Below are 19,240 nucleotides of genomic sequence, written 5' to 3'. Positions count from 1 at the left end.
GCGGCTCTCGCGGCCGCGGCACGAAACGAGCAATCTGCGGCAGGCGCGACCTCCCGGCCGTTGCGCGCTCCCGCCTCCGCCGCCCTCCCGGCCCGAAAGGCGGCCAAATCCCAGACCCTGGACAGGGTCCCGGCCCCCCCCGCCCTCCGGAGCCCGTCCGTGCTGCGTCCCTCCCTTGGCAGAGCGGCGGCTGCCCACCGACCCGCTAGCCGCGCTTGCAGGTGGGGCGGGGCGGGGCGGGGCGGGCGCGCGGCTGAGCGCGGCGCTTTTCTGGGCGGCGCCCGGGCGGGAGCGGCGCGGGGGGGGGGCAGGCGCGCGTCCATTGGGGGCCCTGAGCGCCCGCGGCCAATGACAGGCGGCCGAGGAGGCGGGGGCTCCGGGCGGCGCAGGTTGCCGGGGACGACGGAGGGGCGGCGGCATCTCAGCCGCGGAGGTGACGGGCGCGGCGGCGGTGAAGTGATGCTGGCGGCGGGGAGGATGGCACCCCCTGGACGGAGCGGCCCTCCCGCCCGAGCTCCACGCCCGCTGTGAAGGTAGGTGCGGGGCCGAGGGGGTCGGCGGGCACCGGCGCGACTTAGAGCGAGCGGCTGGTCCCCTCCCACGCTCCGCGGGCGCCGTTTCGCTAGAACTGCCGGGCTGCGGCGCTGGGCCTAACCGACGGGGCTCGGCGGCCGCGGGAAAGCCGGTCCGCCTTCCGCGGGAGCCAAGGGGCCTGTGGGCTGAGGCGCTGATGCGGGGCTCGGGCGGGAGGAAAGGCTGGGCAGCTGCGGGGAGGCTTCGGGGGCGAAACGGGGGATGTGCCGGGGCTCTGCGGCCGATGGGCGGGGAGGCCTCCGCCTCGCCCGGCGCGCCCAGTCCTGCTTCGTCACGGCGCGGCTCGTCTCCCCTCCGCCCGCCTGGCCAGGCAGCCCAGGCGCGGAGCCGCAGGGGGCGGGCAGAGGGAGCGGCTCGGCGGGACGCGCCTTTTGCCCGCTGCCCGGCGCCCCCGTCTCCGCCTGCTCTCCGCCGCCGCCTCAGCGCCCGCCGGTAAGTCGGCCCTCCTGGCCGGGATGCGGTGGGTAGCAGGCGGGCGGCTCTGGCGGGCGGGCAGTGGCGCCGTTGCACCTGCCGGCCTCGCCTCTCCCGGCCGGGCCTCCCGGGGGACGAACTCCGGGCGACTGGCGGGTCGCGCTCGGGAGGCGCGTTCCCCGACGGGCTCCCTGCGGCCACCTCCGCTGAGGAGGGTCGGGCGCTGCTCTCCTCGGCTGGGGCCGGCCTGGCAAGACCCCGCGGGGCCTTGGGCCGCCTTTGCGCCGCGCTCTTCGGCCTCCCCAGCCGGACGAGGCTCGGTGCGGGGAAGGCGGTCCGGCGGGGCGAGAGGGGCTCGCTCTTGAGGCGGCCGAGCCGGGAGAGCCCCGGGGCAGCCCCTCCTCATCCGGGGGAAAAGCCCTCGGCCGGAGCCGCCAGCGCGGCGGGGGAGCAGCGGGCCCAGCCCGGCCGCGCCCGTCCGGCGCTTTGGCGCGCTTCACGCCGAGGGGAAGGTGGCGGCGGCCGAAGCGCGCATGCGCCTGTCTGGGTCGCCGCGGGGAGCCGCCTGTCCGGCTGCGTCGGTCGCTTCCCTGGCCCGCTCGGCTCCGACGCCCCGCCACTGCCGGGCTCCGGCTGCTCGTCCCCGGATTCCTGGCTCGGTCCCTTCCGCGGGGAGCGCTCCAAGGCTCTGAGCGCGGCCATTCCGCGGCGATGCTTTGGCTCGGCTGCCTCTTCGCTCCCCCTCCCCGCCCGGGCGGTTGAGGCGAGGCGGCCTCCGAGGGGGGCACTGGGCGAGTGCCGCTTCTGGGTGGTTGCCGAGGAGGGCAAACGGTCCCCTCCCGCTTGGCTGCTGCCCACTTTGGGACCCTGCAGCCGGCAGGACGGGCTTCCTGCCGCCCAGCATTCTGCCCTGGAGTCTCGCTCTCTCTCTCGCTCTCTCTCTGGGGCGGGGGGAATAAGGGAGGGGGCCCGGCCCGGCTTTCCAGTCACCCGATCAGCTCCCGTGGCTGAATCCAATATTTTAACTCTTTACCTTCTATTTTTCTGTTTGATTGATGGCAAGAGCTTCATTGAAAATCTGTAAAAGGAGAAATGAATAGGTTGTCCCAAGTATGGCCTGAAACTGGAAATAGATTGTGGATTATGGTTACAGACATTTCAAGCAAAGCCTTTAGAATAGAATAGAATAGAATAGAATAGAATAGAATAGAATAGAATAGAATAGAATAGAATAGAATTTTATTGGCCAAGTGTGATTGGACACACAAGGAATTTGTCTTGGTGCATATGCTCTCAGTGTACATAAAAGAAAAGATACGTTCATCAAGGTACGTATCTTTTCTTTTATGTACACTGAGAGCATATGAAGTTTGCCACAACGTCCGCTCAGCAGCTGAATTGTGAGCTGCTGGACGTTAAGAGTTCTGCCCCCCAAATGCTGATCAATGAAACTGGACTGGGGTGTCGGTCCCGGGACCCCTATATTTATATTAATGTTTTATGGAGAGACGGAAAGGATGGGCATTAGATTTTCAGAGGAAACAAAAATAGGTCAGATAATTTGAAACCGGTTAGACAGAAATAAACCGAAAACCATCTTGATAGGAAATGAAAATGTGTTCGGTGAAACGAAAATCCAATACGGGATGGAGGCTATCTGGCTTGGGGACAGCTCCTTAAATAGTGGATGGCACACCAGGGTAGCTCTCTTCAAAACTCTTAAAGAAACATCAAACCTGCTTTCTTTTGTCCTAGACCTAGAGTGAAAGACGCAGAATAGTACATTAATGTTACAGAATGATAGGCTGCAGTGGAATGTCACGGGGAAAATGCATCCAGGAGAAAGCAAAGCCACTTTCAGCAAAATCTACAAGACTGAAGTGCTACAGAACCTTCGGAAATTGGCGTTTCTGTAGTGATGGTTCTACCAAAATGACTTGTCGCCACTGCACCCTTCATGGCTTATCTGGAAACAGGCACATGGTGTGCTGAGCCCTGGAGCCAAGCACAGAACCCCCAAAATGGCGATCCTTCCCTGCAGCCCTTTGGCTGGAGCAAGAAAGAAAGATTTCTTGCTAAAGGAGGACAGCCCTCATCACCTTTGCCAGTTTTGCCATGTATCAGCTCTGGAAGTTCACGGGGAAGAGTTCCACCGAGGAGGGAAGATTTGGGAGGCAAAAGAAGAAAAGAAACTGTCATCACCAATCAATGCTAAATGATGAGAGAATACAAGCTTCTATATTTCTGATTCTGGGTAACCATACAATCAAGAAGCCAGGGTTGCAGGCCTAGAGAAGAGCAGATGGTCACCTACCTACCCTACCATCTCTTGGGCCCAAGCAAAAACCTCATAGTAGCCAGGATGGAATTGCTGCCATTAAAACCTTCTTTAAGTCAATCTCTCCTCCTAAACACTAATTGGAGAGAGATTGCTCCACACTCCCTGAGCAAGTAAGTGTCACAATAATTTTATTTCACATTTAGCATCTGAACTCTAAAACCGCTTAGAATTAACTGGTAATAATTACTAGATACCTGCTTACCCAGACAAAATGTGTTTCTGATAGAGAAAAGGTCCAGGGCTTGGAGTTTTCATTTATCTGGATAGCTTCAGATTACTCAAGGGGTGATGGGAGCTCCAAGACCCACAAAGATCATATGGAGTCAAGTAAAGAGAGGATTCATGTGAATTATGGGATGTAGGGCCATTCCGAAGCCCCCACATGCTTCTGGGGCCTCCCATCAGATACATCTGAAGAGAAGATTCCTCACCATGGTCATCCACCCCCTTCAGATTACACGCAGGCCCAGTCCAGTGGGGCCTGTTCACAGAATACCACCAAGGAGAAGAAAGGTGCTATTTTACCACTCCCATTGTTTCCGTGGACTTCAGAGATGCAGGAGCCCCATGGAGCCTTGCCTGCTCTGTTTCTCAGCCACCTAATCCTGGTGCTCAGAAGGCCACTCACGCCTCTACCTTTCCCCTTTGGCAATTGTTGGATCATGGGCTGCACAGCCCGGCAGCAACAGCTCCCTGAAGTCATGGAGCCCAAGGCTCTTCTTCCAGATTCAGCCACAGAAAGGGGATTCTTCAGTGATGACGACCGCTGCTTGTCCCTGGCCCACTAAATTTACGCCACGCTCAGGGAGGGGCATCCCAGGACTGTGTCCGTTGTGCCATCTTCAGTGGACCACTGAAACTTACATCACTGGAAATAGATTGCTGGTTTCTTCTCCGAGGCCTGGAAGTGGCCACTTCTGGACGTTATCCCTGTGTTTAAAGTTGTGCAACCTAATGCCAATCTAAGGAATGCAGCTTGAGGTACAACAAGAGAGAAGAGGGAGAGCACTGTAGTAACCAAGGTGGAATCAAAATGAAGTTCAGCCTGGCTAGTGAATTTCTTCTTGGGTTTGGGCTTCACAACGATCTTCTCGGCAAGGATGAAGCATCTGCGATGAAAATGTCTGTCACGTACCGCACAGTGAGGAGATGGCCGTCTGGAGTATTTATGCCTGTCTCGTTCGGGGAATGTTTAGGCCTCACTTGCACTCTGTCTCGAAAAGGCGATGGGCAGGTGATGCCCTCCTTCCCACCTGCTGCTGCTCCTCTTTGCCCGCCTGCACGGCAGCTTCCAGGGTGGAACTGTGGAGGGTCTCATAGGCTCTGGTGGACTTGGCTGGAGAGGAGGAGAGGAGGCAGCGGCTGCTCAGCCATTAAGAAATCCACGTTCTGGACTTAAGCCGGAATCAATGCACAAATGCAGCCTTTTCCAACAGAATGTATTTATGGTACAATCTTTAAAGAAGGATGATTGCTCCGAATTGTTTACGTTGGTCATTCTTGAATTCATTCTACATATGAACAACGTCCTTTTGGCTTGTGTCTTTTCCCGCCTGGAAGCCCTCAGTTTTAAAGCTGCCCTTGGAGGAGCTCTCTGGTTGGGCCTTGGCCGGCAAGGGATCTCCTGCATGGGAAGAGAAGACTCCTCCCCGTCCTGGATGGTGAGGTCAGGGTTAGGGTTAGGTGCGCCAGAACCTCCTTTCTTTGGTGCAATCAGAAATTCATGCCCCCCTTATTTTTACATAGATGATTTCTGTATTTGTAACTGAAGTGAAAAATTCCTGTCCACGTTATGGTGGTTTTGTCACAACAATAGCTGGACAAGTACAGATGATGGTATAAATCTTTAACAAGGAAATGGTGATGGACACTTAAGTCTCTGGTCTTCACAAATGGAGTGGTGGACAATCTCCTTACCGGAAGGTGCATACAAGACTGGAGGAAGCAGCTGGTTCCAATCCTCTACAGTCGGTAGTTAGAATTCCTTGTTTCTTTGTGCTGCCTCTTGTGAACATTTCCGGGAAGGGAAGAGAGATAGACATTACTGGGCCAGGAAGGAAGGATGTTCCCACTGGGGTGAAAGAGGAGGAGAATGGGAAGGAGAAAGGGCTTATGGACAGGCGCCTACTCTGACTTTGCCATGCAGCTTTGGGGTGCTGGGCGCTACATTTGGGGCTTTCCTGGATAGCTGTGGGAGTGGGCACTTGCATAAACACCACCCTGGCACAGAAAAATGATCATGCTTAGAATAAAAATAGGGGCAGCATGTTTTCACGTGGGAACGCTGACAGAAAGGAGGGAGGGAGGGAGAGAGGAAGGGAGGGAGGAGGCCCGGGAATGGAATGAGCCTCCGCTGCTCCAGCTGCATTTGGGCCGGCCTCAAGGGCCTTTTCTCCTCTGCCGGCTTTGTCTCCCACTCCGTCTCCACGCGGTGCCCAAAGACGCCCGTGTCTGGGCCGGGGGCGGCAGGGAGAAGCAATCGGGCCACGCGTGGACTGCCACTTCCCGCCACAGGCAGCTTCGACCGGCGGCTGGTCGGAGGCGGCCCCGCTTCCTCCGTGGCCAGCGAGCGAGCGGGATTCCGGGGCTGCGCAACTCGGCCGCCGCGGACCCCGGAGCGCGCTTCTCTCCCTCCATCCCGCTGGGGCTGCTCGGAGACCGGCACTCCAGGCAGCGGGGCTCCCTTATCTGCGTTCTCCACGCGGGCCGCGCCGGAGGGGCCACTGCCGGCTGCTGTTGCGGGCGTGGCCCAGCTGGGCGCTGCGATAGCCGGCTCGGGCCTCAAAGCAGCTTTTCCGCGGAGGAGGCGGTTGAAGCGGGCCTGGCTCGTCCGCCGCGGGCCCGGCCGGGAGCCTGATCGGGTCCTGGGGGGTCTTCGGCCGGGGGTCTCCCGAGGCTGACCTGCCTCTCGAGGTTGCGGCTGTTGCGTTTGGTTTTTGTTGCCAGCCTGGTGTTCGTGTTGGCAGATTTCCATTTGATAGGGGAGGGCACAGCGACATTGGTGTTTATGGGTCTTTAGCCTGCATGTTTGGATTTTTGTACAAGCCAGCATGACTTTGCAGGAAGTTGGCAGCATAGAAATTCAATAAACAACCTGGCAGCACATTTACAATGCCACAGAACTAAGAGCTAGGCATAAACCCTAAAAGATCGCCCTGGTTTTAAGGTTCTTAAATGATGTGCCCAAAAGGCAGCTTGATCTGCTAAGCCTTGTGCTAACTAAGATGAGTAGTGCAACAGGAAAGTGCCCCCCCCAATCCAGAAGGGGTTTTTTTGTAAAAGTTTTGTTTTTCCCTTTACAACAAACGTTTCATCTTTCATTAATCAGTCTGTCTTCTGAGTACAGTTTTTGTGTCATAATAGTTATAGCTTACCATCAAATTCTTTATATACATCTATTCTTATTTTGACGTTACAATTTAACATATTCCAGAAGTTGAGTACAGGTTCTCTCTGCAAGGGCTTGTTCAAGCTAGGGAAGACCTGGTGGGAATTAGGTACCTAAGAGAATATACAGGTATCCAGGGTTGGGCTCAGGCAGCCCTGACTTCAACCAAGCAAAGTCTGATTGTCTTTGGATTGCAAATAGTGAGACAAGGGTTTACCACCTTCCTGGCAGAATGCCAAGCCCCACTCTCCTCCGTGGGGTGCTTCCAGGGGACTCTGAGATGGCCCGGGTCCACTTGCGCTGATTCCCCTGGAGCGCTGGGCAGCCTGCTTTGGGCTTCAGCATTGCCTCCTTGCTTCTCTTCCCTTTTGGCTGGGCACCAACACAGGAAGGGTGGAAAGTCAAACCATGATTTGATTATACTTTTTCTTTCAGCTTCTGGTAGAGTCTTAACCCCAGGTGCTGAAATTAGTGCCCCCGTGGCCAGTAGTGTATTAACCATTAAGCAGGCTAAGCACGTGCTTAGGGCACCAGGCCCAAAGGGGGCACCACAAAGTTGAGAAAGAAAGGAAAAAACCAATGAAGATTGGTTCTTCATTGAAAGGAGGGGGTGGGGACCGAGATTTGTCAGCGCTTAGGGCACCAGTGAGCCATAATCCGCCACTTGCCCGTGGCCTGCCATTTTCAGGCAAAAGCAATCCTCTAGGCTTGCACCCTTATAAAAAACCCCACCTCCTGCAGCAATGGGGATGTGTGTGGTCTGCCCCGCCTAATTAATCCCACAAAAATTTGTGGGATTATTTGGATCATTGCCCTGCCCTTCTACCAAAGGGAAAACACATGCCTATCTCTAAAGTATTGTATTTATGTAGTTAATAAGGGTCTCCAGGTGACCCTCGGTGGCTAATAAAAATAAGACAAAAGTAAAAAAGCCAATCCACTAAAGATTGTTAACTCATGTGAACATCATCCCCCCACCCCAGCAAAGTGAGTTTTGTAGCTGCAACACCTGCTGGTCCAGGGGCTGCACTGTGGAAGAAGGAAGGTCTAAATGGCCACCTGTTGCCCCTGGGAAGAAACTAGCTGGTGCTGCCCCTCCAGAGTCCCCATATGAGGCAGCGGCTGCCGACCAAACCCTCTGGAAAACAAAGGGCGCTCCTCCCCGCAGGCCAGCAGCCCACCCATCTGCGCTGTGGAAAATGTGAGCTCAGGGCTGCCGGGTGCCCAGCCAGAGAATGCAGCCTTATCTGGTGCTCTTCATGTTCCCTCCTGCGCATAGAGCAGGCTTTGGGGGGGGAGGAGTGTCCCCCTCTGTTCTGTCTGGGCTTTGGCTGCACCCCAAAGGTCCGTCAGTCCCCCGGCACCCCAACTGCAGCAGGGTAAGAGAGGCCCTCTTGGTCCTTCTTCTGCCTTTGGTCCTAACAAGAGCTCAGCAGCAGGCTGTCTTTGAGGGCTTTTCCCTTCACAGCAGCTCAGTCCCTTTCCTACCAGGCTTTGGAAACGGGGTCCATTTCTCTCCCGGAGGATCGTTCCCGGTTTCATTATTCAGAGGGGGCCCCGATCCCTGATCCACGGGATGAAATCCAGAAAACCGGCAAGTTGTTCAGCACCCAAATGCTTTTCTTGAGTCCACGACTCTGGATGCTGAATTCTTATTTGAAGGATGACAGGTGGCTGCTTGCTGTCACAGGTCAAAACCCCCTCAGTTTCCCTCCCTCTAGGGCGAAATGGGGAGGGCTGGAAGAAGGCTTGGGGGCTATTTGGAAGAGCCAGGAACCCCGGAGGCTCCCTCTGCTCACAGAACAAGGACTATGGGGGGGGGACGGGGGGGGGCTTCGGAACGCTGCCTGCCTGAAATGGGGGCTACGACGGAGCTTCTTTCCTTTCCTGCCGGCTGATTCAAAACAAATTCCAGAGTGATAAATAAACGGAGCAGCGGAAGGGCAGCGGCAGTTTTATTGTTTTTTCCGGCTCAACACCCGCCTCAACCTCAGGGCTCTGCCCGAGTCAACAAGCCGGCATCAGGCAGGCGGCACCCGGGGAGGAGGAGGGTTGTCCCTCGGCACTTCACTTGGGGGGAGCAACCAGATCTTGAGGTGGGGGGGCCAGAAGGAAGTCAAGAGCTGCTAAGGCAAAGCCGGAAGCCCTGCGCGGGGCAGAGATGGTGGGGGGCAGATTCCATCCATCGCTCTCCCCTGGAGAAGGAAAGTCGGGAGCTGTTTGTCCTCCTCCTCCTTCTCCTCCTCCTTCTCCTTCTCCTCCTCGGGGCTGTCGCAGTGCCGTCCCTTCGCAGGAGCCGCAGCTGCTCCGTTGCCAGGACTGCCTCTGGAATCCTCCCTGGCAGCCGCCACTTCCCGCAAAGGGCGCTTAACCCTTTGGAGCCAAGCAACCCAGCCCGTCAACGGGCGGGGCCGGTGTGGGACATGTGCTGGGCCCCGGGGGTTGGGTGGGGGGCTGCCGAGCTCCCAGCAGGGTCTGGGGCAAGAGGAGAAGGCAGCCGCCGCCTGGCCAGGCTGAGGAGCGGTGGTGGTGGCGCAAGCCACTCAGAGCTGCGGTTCCTGCCCATGTGCCGAGTTGCCAGCACAGCCGTGGGAAACATCCCAGCAGGGGTGACTTCATTTGTCCCTCCCCACTTTCTCCCCCGCCTCCAGGAAGGGAATCTCTGCCCTTCAACACAGGCAACAGGCTGATGTACAGGATCTGCCGGCTTCCCCCCCCCCCAGCCGTTCCTTTTCATTGTCAAAACTGGGAAGCCACCCACTGCCCCTTTTGCCCACCTCCCCAGCCACCAATCGGCACTTCTACACCCCCACCCCCTGCAAAAGCCTCCGGGAGGGGCTGCCCTCAGGAAAGGGTCAGTGGGAAGTGGGCCTCTGGGCAGAGCACAGGCTCCCCTGCTGATGCCTTTCCATTTCCTATGCATTCACACTGGCTGAAGACAGATTTCATGGGGTCTTCCTGGGTCACACACTCTGGAGAATTACCAGTGACTGAGGGTGGGTAGGTGGGTGGAGGGGAATCCTGCTGGCCCCTTCGCGGGTGGTGGGCAAAACTGATTTCCATCTTGTTTTCTTACTCGTTTTGACCTGGCTCTGCAAGGAAGGGTTCAAAGGCAGAGAGCTTGTAGCTTGAGACCCCAAGCAAGTGAGTTGAGCAGAGAGGAGGGGGGGGCTCTGAAATGGATTTCCCCCCCTCCCCAAGTAGGGGTGAAGGTGCTGCTCTTTCATCACACATGGGAAAATGCCTCCCCCACCCTGAGATTTCAGCTCCAGCCCTCCCAGGTTGAAGGTCCTTTCCGGGGCTGCAATCTTCCAGCACATCTGTGCACACACAGACATAAACACATGCACACACACACACCCCTCTGCTAACCTCCTGTCTCCTCTTCCCTCTCAGAACGTGTTGAGTGAGCCAGCTGAGGCTGCCAACGTGGAGGCTGAATGGAAAAGTTGCAGAAGGTAACTTGGGGGGATGGGGGGGGCTTGTTTGTTCAGCAGATTTGGAACACATGGCCAGTATTCCTTTTTGAAGGTCCTTGGTGCCGTCTGAGCTGGGTGGTTTTCTTGCAAGTATTTCATTGTCAAACTAGGCAACATCATCAGTGCTGTTGGGGGCGCTCGTGAGCAAACCCCTTTCCCTTCTACCACTGATGACCTTGTTACCTTGTTTGGGTCATGAAACGTCTGAAAGGAAACCGGCTCAGAGAGCCACCAAGGAGCCTTGATTTCAACCCTGAGCTACAGACCTGCTCCTTTAGGGCTGCTCCTGCCTACACAGAAGGGACCCAACAGGAAGCAGAGAAGGCCCTAGCAGCAGCAGTAAGTGACTGTTGCAAGATTGCCCTCTTCCCCACAGGAAAGGCTGAAGGTTAATCAGTTGTTGGCAGAACAAGAAGTGGCCCCTGCAAAAAGGACCCAGTGGTGACTCCAGGGACCCACTGGTCACCGTTGTGAAAGAGCTCCCAAGGATGGAAGCAGGCGGGGGCTGGGTCCTTCCTGCTGTTGGGGGTGGACAGAGAAGGGGAAGCCCCCCCCCCACATGGCTGCCTTCCCCCACCCCGACAGCACTGTCTAGGTGTCCCTGGCCCCCCTCGGTCATTCCAAATGAGCAGAAGAGGTTCCTTTCCCATTTATAAAACAGAAGACGCTGCAGCACAGCCTGCTCGGCCGTGCGGTATCTTAGCCTTTCTGCTGCAGAGCTCTGTGCCGGCATTGGATCAGTCTCAACGCTCTAACGGCAGGGAGGATCCCTGGTGGTGCAGGGGTTAGAAGGCAGTATTGCCGGCTAAATCTGCCAACTGCCAGGAGTTGAGGCTCAAGGCTGATTCAGCCTCCCATCCTCCTGAGGTCGGTAAAAGGAGGAGCCGGATTGTTGGGGGCAACAGGCTGACATTGCAAGCTGATTGCTCTGAGGCCGGGGAGCGCTTGGAGAGACCACCCTCCCCAAGAAGAGGCAAGGCAGCCAGAGGCCTGCTTCAGCCTCCCTGATTAGCCGCCTCCTTTTCCTTTGCAGCAGCTGACGTCGCCGAGGAGCATCGTCCTCTCGGCTCGGGGCTCAGGGCCCCCCGGATCTCCCTCCACCATCATGGTGAGAGCCTGCAGACACCTGGCCTCCACTTGCCCTGCTGTTAGCAAACCATGGCCGGCTGAAAAGCAGAACGAGGAGAGCAGAGGGCAAAAGGAAGGTGCCCTGTGGGGGAAGAAGCAGGGAAAATGAGGAAAGAGAGTTGTTCTTGGCGGGAGGGATGAGCAAAGAGGAGGGGGTGATCTATGCTGGGCAAAAGAGTGGGGTAGCCCCGTTCGCCTCTCACCCCAGATACAGTGGCTCTGAGGGAGGGTCAGAAGAGCATGGGGGAGGGACCTTTGGACAAAGGAAACCAGAAACCCTCCCATATCTGAGGTGGGGTTCTTCAGCACTAGGATACGGGCGGGGGGGCCTAGGAGTCCATTGAAGCCTAGGAGTCCAGTGAGGCTGGGGTGCTTCAGCATCTCACAGATGCATCTGGCTCTCAAGAAAGAAACCTGGGTATCCTTGTGAAGGGTTGGGGTCCCCTTAAGAGAGTGCAAGCAGATGCCCCCATGCAGGGCTGGCTTTGTGCCCATGGAAGGTCTTGAACCTGGGTTTTCCTGCTTCACCTTAAGCACTTGACCAAACCGGCTCTCATTGCATCCAAGTATCAGTGTGCACAAAACTCACACTGGGGAGGTGCTACGCAACCTTGGCACTGGCTTGTGCTCCCTAAGTCCCAGCAGAAGGTGAGCAGTTCCCCTGGGAGAGGGGTCCCAGTCTAGGCTTGGAAGCCCCTCGCTTTTCTCTCTCTGTGCCACCTTCATCGATCGAACACCCGCCAGTCTCTTCTCTCCTCTTCCCAGGCCAAAATGGATGACGAGGTCCTTGGCTACAAGGACTTGGCAGCCATCCCCAGGGACAAGGCGATCCTGGACATCGAGCGCCCTGACCTGATGATCTACGAGCCCCACTTCACCTATTCCCTCCTTGACCACGTGGAACGGCCAGGGAGCCGAGAGGTGAGGCCTGCAGGCAGTGAGGCTGGCATTGCAAAGGGAAGCCGCCTTCAAGCCAGGCCTCAGGGACGCCCCGTGCAGGTTTTGGGGCCAACTCCTCACCCACCATGACCCGGTCAGGAGGGGCTGTCTAGCCTATTTCCCGCAATGGTCAGAGCACCACAGTCGTGAGGGTTGTTAGGCGGAGTAACAGTAGGTCAAGTAACGTCCGCCTCTCCTGGCTGTTCTTCTTGCAGCCCTCGCTCTCGCCCACGTCTCTCTCTCCTCCCCCATCGCCAGAAGTAAGTGCTCCTCCGATGGGCGGTTGGACGGGCAGGGAGTTGGTGGCACTTGAGGGGGGGGAACTCAGATAGATCTGCTTAGGTTATGGACTGGCTGTCCCTTGGTGAGGAAGCTTCAAAGGAAGGAGGACGGGATATGAAGGCCTGGGGAGATGGCCGAGGAGGCAGCAGGTCCTTCTCCTTGGTGCCCCTCGATCGATGCGTTCTCTGCTTTCAGGTCAGCCATGAGTGGGCAGAGGCCAAATCCCCAGGAAGTGTTGGCAAGGCCTCCGGGCGCCGGGCCGGCAGCAGAAACCGCTCTGGACTCCAGCACTTCCATCATCCTGGTACGGCCTTCCTCGGGGCCAGTGAGACCCCCCTGTTCCCGACTGCCAGGGCATCTTTCCAAGTCTGGTCCAAATGCTCAGCAGCCTTTCCTCACCTGGAGCTGCAGAGGGGCTCGGGGATTCGTTTCCATAAAGTTTGGGGCCATTTCTGAAGGGGCACAAAGGCCATTCCTGAGTCCAAGCCCCAGCCTTTGGGTTTTCCTCCTCTGGAGGTTTGCAGGTGGTCTATCATGCATCAGAGGCTGCTGGCTCTATTCCAGCCTCTATGTCACCAGGGCACAATCTGTCTGTCCCCCAAAAAGTGGGGCTACTCTGCAAATATGCCGTCGAGGGAGGGAGAGGGACAGAGGTGGGTTTCAGCAGGTTCTGCTCAGTTCTGGAGAACCGGTAACGGAAATTTTGAGTAGTTCTGAGAACTGGTAGTGAAAATTCTGACTGGCCCCGCCCCCATCTATTCTCTGCCTCCCGAATCCCAGCTGATTGGGAGGAAATGAGGATTTTGCAGTATCCTTCCCCTGCCACGCCCACCAAGCCACACCCACAGAACTGGTAGTAAAAACTGTTGAAACCCACCACAGGAGAGGGAGGCCCAAAGGAGAGGGAACAGGGTGGAACCTGGCCATCTTCTTGCGTGGAGGTGCTTACCGTTTCTGTCCTTTCCGCAGAGATCAACACGATGGAGATGAACATCTACAAGAAGCCACCCATCTACAAACAGAAGGGTAGGAGCTGCTCCTGGGAGAAGGTTGGGGGCGGGGGTAGCCCTTATCTGGGACTCATGGTTCTTGACCTCTTCCAGAGGCTGGGCTGGCACCGACTCCCGAGAACAAACGGCTGATTGAAGGCCTGATTATTGAATCTTCCAAATTCCCCGCTGCTCAGCCGCCAGATCCCAGCCAGCCAGCCAAGATTGAGACGGACTACTGGCCCTGCCCGCCCTCCCTGGCAGTTGTAGGTAGGTGCTCTTCCCCAGGCAGCCCTGACTGCAGGTCTGCTGCCCTGAGCAACAGCCAACAGCTCCAGCTCCAGGGAACGTTTTCCTCCACTGTCTTCCCTTGGGATCCACCCTTCCATTTTATAGAAGAGAGACAAGTATCAGTGTTGATCCATAGGAGAAATGGAAAAGCCATCGCTGGTTTGACTAGGCTGAATCAGAATGCTACCAGAGGAAGAGCAGGGCGATCCGAGAGGCAGAGGAGAGGAGGATGCTGTCTGGTGGGAGCTGGGGTCCTCGGGGGACCCAGAAGCTTCCTTCTCTCAGGGAGCCCCTCACCCATGCACAGGGACCACTCTGCCTCTCCTTAACAGAACAGAATGGCCACCCAGCCACCCACCCCGCCCAAACAGGAGACTGTGTGCTTTCTTCATGGCTGAGTCTGATGGGACTCCCCAAACTCTGAGTGGGCTCTGAAGCCCTCCAGGGTCGCTCAGTGAAGCACAAAGGACCCAGTTCCAGACCGAGTTCCCTTTGAAATATGGAGAACTGTAAGAGCTCTCTTCAAGGATCTGCTCAGTTTGGTGACATTCAAGTATTGCAAGACAAAAGCCTTTGGTTCCCAGGCCTTCTGTGGGCAAACACACACACACACACACACAGACACACACACACACACACAAACCGCAGTTCGTAAATCCTGCTTGCACCCTCCCAGAGACTGAGTGGCGGAGGCAAAAGGCGTCCAAGAGAGGGGAGGAGGTGGATGAGGATGCCGAAGAAATGCAAAGTCTCCGGGAGCTGCAGGAACAGGAGCTGAGCAAGGTAATGGGAAGCGCGCCTTAGTGCAGGGGGGGGAGGGCAGGGGAGGGAGGGCCAGTCAGGGGCTCCTTCCAGCCCTCTTCCTTCTTACCACCTTAGGTGGCCTCCAATCTGGGCAGACTCATCCTGAAGGAGGAGATGGAGAAATCCCTCCCAATCCGAAGGAAGACTCGCTCTCTTCCAGACCGAACTCCCTTCCACACCTGTGAGTGATGCCCCCACCCCTCGCTACTGAGAGTGGGGAGGGGGGGCTGTGTGCATAGAACCCTAGAATGTAATGTAAGGGCTGGAAGGGACTTCGGAGAGGACCTAATCCACCCCCTGACAGAGCGGGAATCTGCACCAACGGATGAGATGGCTCTCAAAAGTCTGTTGAAACAGCTGCGTCCCAGAAGAATGCCCTGGGCTCATACAATGGGGACAGTCATCCGGATGGCCAGACGGATCGGCTTCCTGGTGATTAAGACCCAGTGTTTCTTCTCCTGCCTTTGAGTTCCTACAGAACGGTCCCATCCCATCATAGGGGAGGCCTTTGGGTGCCATAGTTACCTGCTCTTGACCTGGCTGCTCTCTTCTGGAAACGTTCATCAACATTCCTCCTCAACTGCAGTGTCCAGAGCCGATGTCACCTGCAGGATGACCAGTGCAGCGCAGGGGGCTTCCGATCTTGGCATGAGCCTTCCGTTAATATGGTCTCGCCTGGCCTTTCCTTTTCATGCAGCTGCATGACGTGGTCTCGCAATGACCACCTGAGTGTAAAGGTTGTCTCTCCATTGGACTAGAGATGGCCGGGGGGGGGGAGTGCAGCTATTCTGGAGAGCGAGGTTGCCCTTTGGCATTAATGCTGGCAGATCCCCATTAAGGGCACTTCAGGTTTTAGAGAATAGTTGCTGCCGCTGCCATGAATTGGCATTTCAGCCCTGACCACCCGTGGACCCTGTTGCACCCCGGCCCTTTGCCATGAGAGAAGGAACTGGTCTTCAGGGCAGGACGCTTGGGAAAAAGTCTGCGATTCATTCCGTTCCCCAAAGAGGCTAGAAATGCTGGGCAGTCTGGGTTTGTAAGAACCTTTAATCTCGATCCAGGCCTTTCGCGGTTTAGAAATCAGCCACAGAAGCGTTTGGGCCTTTCCTGTTCTTGAATCAACCAAGCAGCGGCTTCTGAGGATTCGAAGTCCTCCGTGCCCCCAGCTAATGGATGCCAGGCAGAGTCCATCTGCTGCTTGGTTCCCCCCACCCCATCGGCCAGATCTCCTCACCTGTCACAGCCAAAGGTTCTCCTGCTCCACCCACTGACCAGACCATCCTCAGAGCATGGCCCCACACTGACCGGCTGCTTCTCTTCCAGCTTCACATGGAGGAAACTCAAAATCAGCATCACTTCATGCCTCTGGGAGACACACCCTTGCCAGGGTAAGGGGAGACCCCCTGGGGCAGTGTGGGGTATGGGGCATTTGGGAAGGCAAGCAAGCAAGCAAGGAAGGAAGGAAGAGGGGCGGGCAGGCTACCTTGCAAGGGTGTTTCAGGATTTCCACCTCCAGATGGGTTCTTGCTCTTGATTGTCCAGAGATGGAAATGAAATAATGAAATGAAATTGGGAAGGGAGGGGAAGGGAGAGATGGGGAAGGCTGGAAGGAAGGCCTCAGCATCCGAAAGAGAACAGAGCGGCTTCTGGGCAGTGGTTCCCACCCCTTTCAAATTTCCCTGCCCTCCCTTTCTTCAGCTGTCTGCCTTGCCTCAATTCCTCTGGCCAGGTTTGCATTGAGCAAGTCCATGGGGTGCCTGTCCTGCCATGCCTGCCCTCCCCTCCCCCCCACGCCTGGGTGGTGGGCTCCAGCCCTGCATGCAGAGCAGCTGCCAGAACGCTGCTCTCCATGTAGGGCTGGAGCCCACCACCCAGGCGTGTGGGGGGAGGCAGGCATGGCTCATGCTTTGCCTTGTTCGTAGTCAGCCTGTTGGGAGGCGAGAGAAACCACCTTGATGCGTGGATGACGTGCTCTGCTCCTCTCTTTCCCCAGCTGCAGTCGACTGAGTTTGGAACCGGCAGCGGTGAAAAAGGCAGTCCAGGTAAGAGAAGCTCCTGCCCGTTGCAGGCCTGGGGCAGAGGCAGACCCCCCTCTCCCCTCCCCTCCCCCTTTGAGTCTTTCTGCTCCTTTCCCATCACGGCTTCATTCTACCTTCTCTCTTGCAGGTCTGCAGGTGAGCAGGCACCCTGATGGGGGAAGAGGGCAGCAAAGAGGCCGCACAGAGGCCCGTCCCCACATCCAGCACCCCAGAAGTGGGAGGGACAGGCCTGAGGAGGGGGCAGGGGCCGCACACCTCAATCCCATGGGGTGGATGGGGAGCCCTGCCTTCAGCTCAGGGCCAGGTGTGCCTCTTCCCCCGCAGAATGGGCAGCGAAGCCGCATGGACAGAGGCAGCTCCCTCCCCAGCATGCTGGAGCAAAAGGTGAGAGAGACCCCACCTGGCGGGGGGGGGGGGCGTGCAGGGAGGCCGCAAAGCTAGGCCTTCCTTCCTTCCTCCACAACCCAGGCCTACAGGCCTGATGACCAGCTAGCTGTTTGCTTCTCCCTCACCAAAGATTTATCCGTATGAGATGCTGCTGGTGACCAACCGAGGGCGAATCAAACTGCCCCCAGGAGTGGACCGGACACGACTTGAGGTATGGCACGACCCCTCCTGCCCCTCTGGCACTGGCAGGCAGACCTGGCTTAGCCATGGGTTGGGCCAAGCAGAGCCCCTTCAAAGCAGCCTCCTCTCTCCCCGCTCTCCAGCGGCACCTGTCACCCGAGGACTTCCAGCGGGTCTTTGAAATGCCCCCGGAGGAGTTCTCTCGACTGGCCCTGTGGAAGCGGAACGAGCTGAAGAAGAAGGCTTGTCTCTTCTGAGCCCCTCGCAGCCACCCTGCCCAGCGTGAGCCCCGCGTGTGTTGTGCATCGCAGAGGCTTTAGGGCGCCTCTTGAGCAGGCGCCAAGGAACACTCCTCCCCCCATCCCAGCCACGAGGAAGCCGTCGGTCGGTCGGCCTGTCAGGCAGGGGAAAAGGAGCCGCCTGGGAGTGTGTAGTCACCCCCCCACCCCCTCAAGCCTGAGCCAGAACCTGGAGCAATTGGGTGGGAAAGGCGGGGGGGGGGCTCTTTTGCTTCTCTGGCACCTCAGAGGCACCTCCTCAGCCAACATCCAGCGTCGTCAGTGCCTTGGTTGTCCCCGTGGCCAAATGGCCTTGCTGTCTCTTCAGCAAGCTTTGTGGAGCAGGCACCCCGAAACAGAGGCACCTCAAAAGGGCCAGTCTCCCTCCCAGCTGCCTTCGTTCTCCCCCCACCGCAGGCAGTTGGGACCTTCGATTGCCCAGGCTTGCCCTCGTCTCTTCAGAATCGGTGGACCGTTGGGCCACCTTAGTGCAGAGTCGGGCTGGGTTTCCAGGTGGGGCTCTGGGCAGGTCTTTGTTCTGGCTGCAGCTGGCTTCTGGCTGTCCTGCCTTTGGAGGGTGGAGGATCGTTCCCCCACAAAAAGGGGGAGCTGCGCGAGGCCGCACAGCACTCTTTCTGCATCCCCTTCCCCAGAAAGACCCCTCTTAAGATCGCCCTGCAACTTAACTGTTTCTGGGACAGTTTAAGTCATTCCAGAGCGACTGGCCTGCGGCTGAACCTTCCCACGCAGCTGAGCCGAGTGTGTGCAGAGACCCCGTTGCCTCCTTCGCCCACCAAGCAAGCAGGCATTCGACTGGAGAGATGGACGCGGACATAACGGCTGCTCAGAGCTTGGTGGCTGGGGGGCCTGGAGGGAGAGCAGTGATGGGGGATCAGGAGGCGCCTCTTCGTTTCAATTACATTGAAATCACCTTCCTCACTGCAGAGGCGGGTGTGGAACCTCCAGCTCACCCGTGAAAAGGAAAGCCCTAAAGAATCATCAAACAACAGAAGCAACCTGCCCAAAGTTCACTTACAAAGAGGAATAAATAGGGGCGACTGAGATTGGTGGGGGCCGGGGGGGGGGCTCTCCAACCATCCCCACAGGATGCCATGCTCAGCCGAAGGGAGGCTGCCGCCCGAGGGCCTCTGGAGGAACCTGGCACTTTGGGATGGGCGTGAAGGACGCGGCAGCTTCTGTTGCATTTCAACTCCCCCGAAATGGCAAATCCTGAGTGTCCCACCTAAAATCCGGCTGCCCGAGTAGGAAGCTGTGCCAGAGGTTGGTGGGAACTGCCTGCAAAGACTGGAATTCAGCTCACCCACTTCCCTCTGCCCGCCACGCCATTCCCTCCCCCATCATCATCCCACTGTGTGCAAATGTAGAGCGCTACTCATGTGAATGTTGTTAAATATGGGCCTCTTCCCGTAGTTCAGTCCCACCCACCTACTTTTGCTGATGTTAAAATCTGTGACAATTTCCCCCTTTTTAATTAAACGTGAAGCAGCTTTATTCAAACATCTTTGTTTTGGGCTGGTGTTCCTTGAACTGGGGTTGGTAGGTGGCTCCGTCCACTTGGCCGATAGAATTCTGAAGGAGGGGTCCCCAATCCCCGGGCCGTGGCCCACCTCTGGGCCTTGGGCTGTTCAGAACCAGGTTGCGGAAGCGGTGGGCGTATGTGCGCATCCCCACTTGTGCGAACAGCGC

The 19,240-nt window shown here is 57.3% G+C and overlaps 1 protein-coding gene across 5 annotated transcripts; it reads left to right on the top strand.

Moving 5' to 3' along the window:
- Positions 1-298: 298 nt before the first annotated feature.
- Positions 299-19,051, top strand: DMTN (dematin actin binding protein). 5 transcript variants are annotated; one of them, XM_058194234.1, is made up of 16 exons: positions 303-533; positions 10,134-10,195; positions 11,250-11,324; positions 12,110-12,265; positions 12,499-12,543; positions 12,761-12,869; positions 13,535-13,591; positions 13,669-13,824; positions 14,522-14,628; positions 14,725-14,830; positions 15,973-16,037; positions 16,643-16,691; positions 16,816-17,072; positions 17,206-17,286; positions 17,399-17,537; positions 18,235-19,051. In XM_058194234.1, the coding sequence occupies exons 2-15, from the start codon at positions 10,178-10,180 to the stop codon at positions 17,510-17,512; spliced, it is 1,395 nt and encodes a 464-aa protein (XP_058050217.1). In that variant the 5' UTR covers positions 303-533; positions 10,134-10,177; the 3' UTR covers positions 17,513-17,537; positions 18,235-19,051. The 5 variants fall into 5 exon arrangements, with proteins under 5 accessions (XP_058050220.1, XP_058050217.1, XP_058050219.1 ...); XM_058194235.1 differs by lacking the exon at positions 303-533 and adding exons at positions 793-1,026; positions 2,764-5,320 and having other exon boundaries at positions 17,399-19,051; XM_058194233.1 differs by lacking the exon at positions 303-533 and adding an exon at positions 793-1,026 and having other exon boundaries at positions 17,399-19,051.
- The last annotated feature ends 189 nt before the right edge of the window (positions 19,052-19,240 follow it).

This window comes from Ahaetulla prasina, chromosome 9 (assembly GCF_028640845.1).
Source record: "Ahaetulla prasina isolate Xishuangbanna chromosome 9, ASM2864084v1, whole genome shotgun sequence".
Taxonomy (NCBI): Eukaryota; Metazoa; Chordata; class Lepidosauria; order Squamata; family Colubridae; genus Ahaetulla; species Ahaetulla prasina.
Note: the sequence above shows the minus strand (reverse complement) of the source record. Positions and strands in the feature narration are given on the sequence as shown.

Coding starts and splice junctions, on each gene's coding strand:
- DMTN (XM_058194234.1), top strand. Junction 12,266..12,498: donor AACGGCCAGGGAGCCGAGAG/GTGAGGCCTGCA, acceptor TTCTTCTTGCAG/CCCTCGCTCTCGCCCACGTC. Junction 12,870..13,534: donor CCAGCACTTCCATCATCCTG/GTACGGCCTTCC, acceptor TCCTTTCCGCAG/AGATCAACACGATGGAGATG.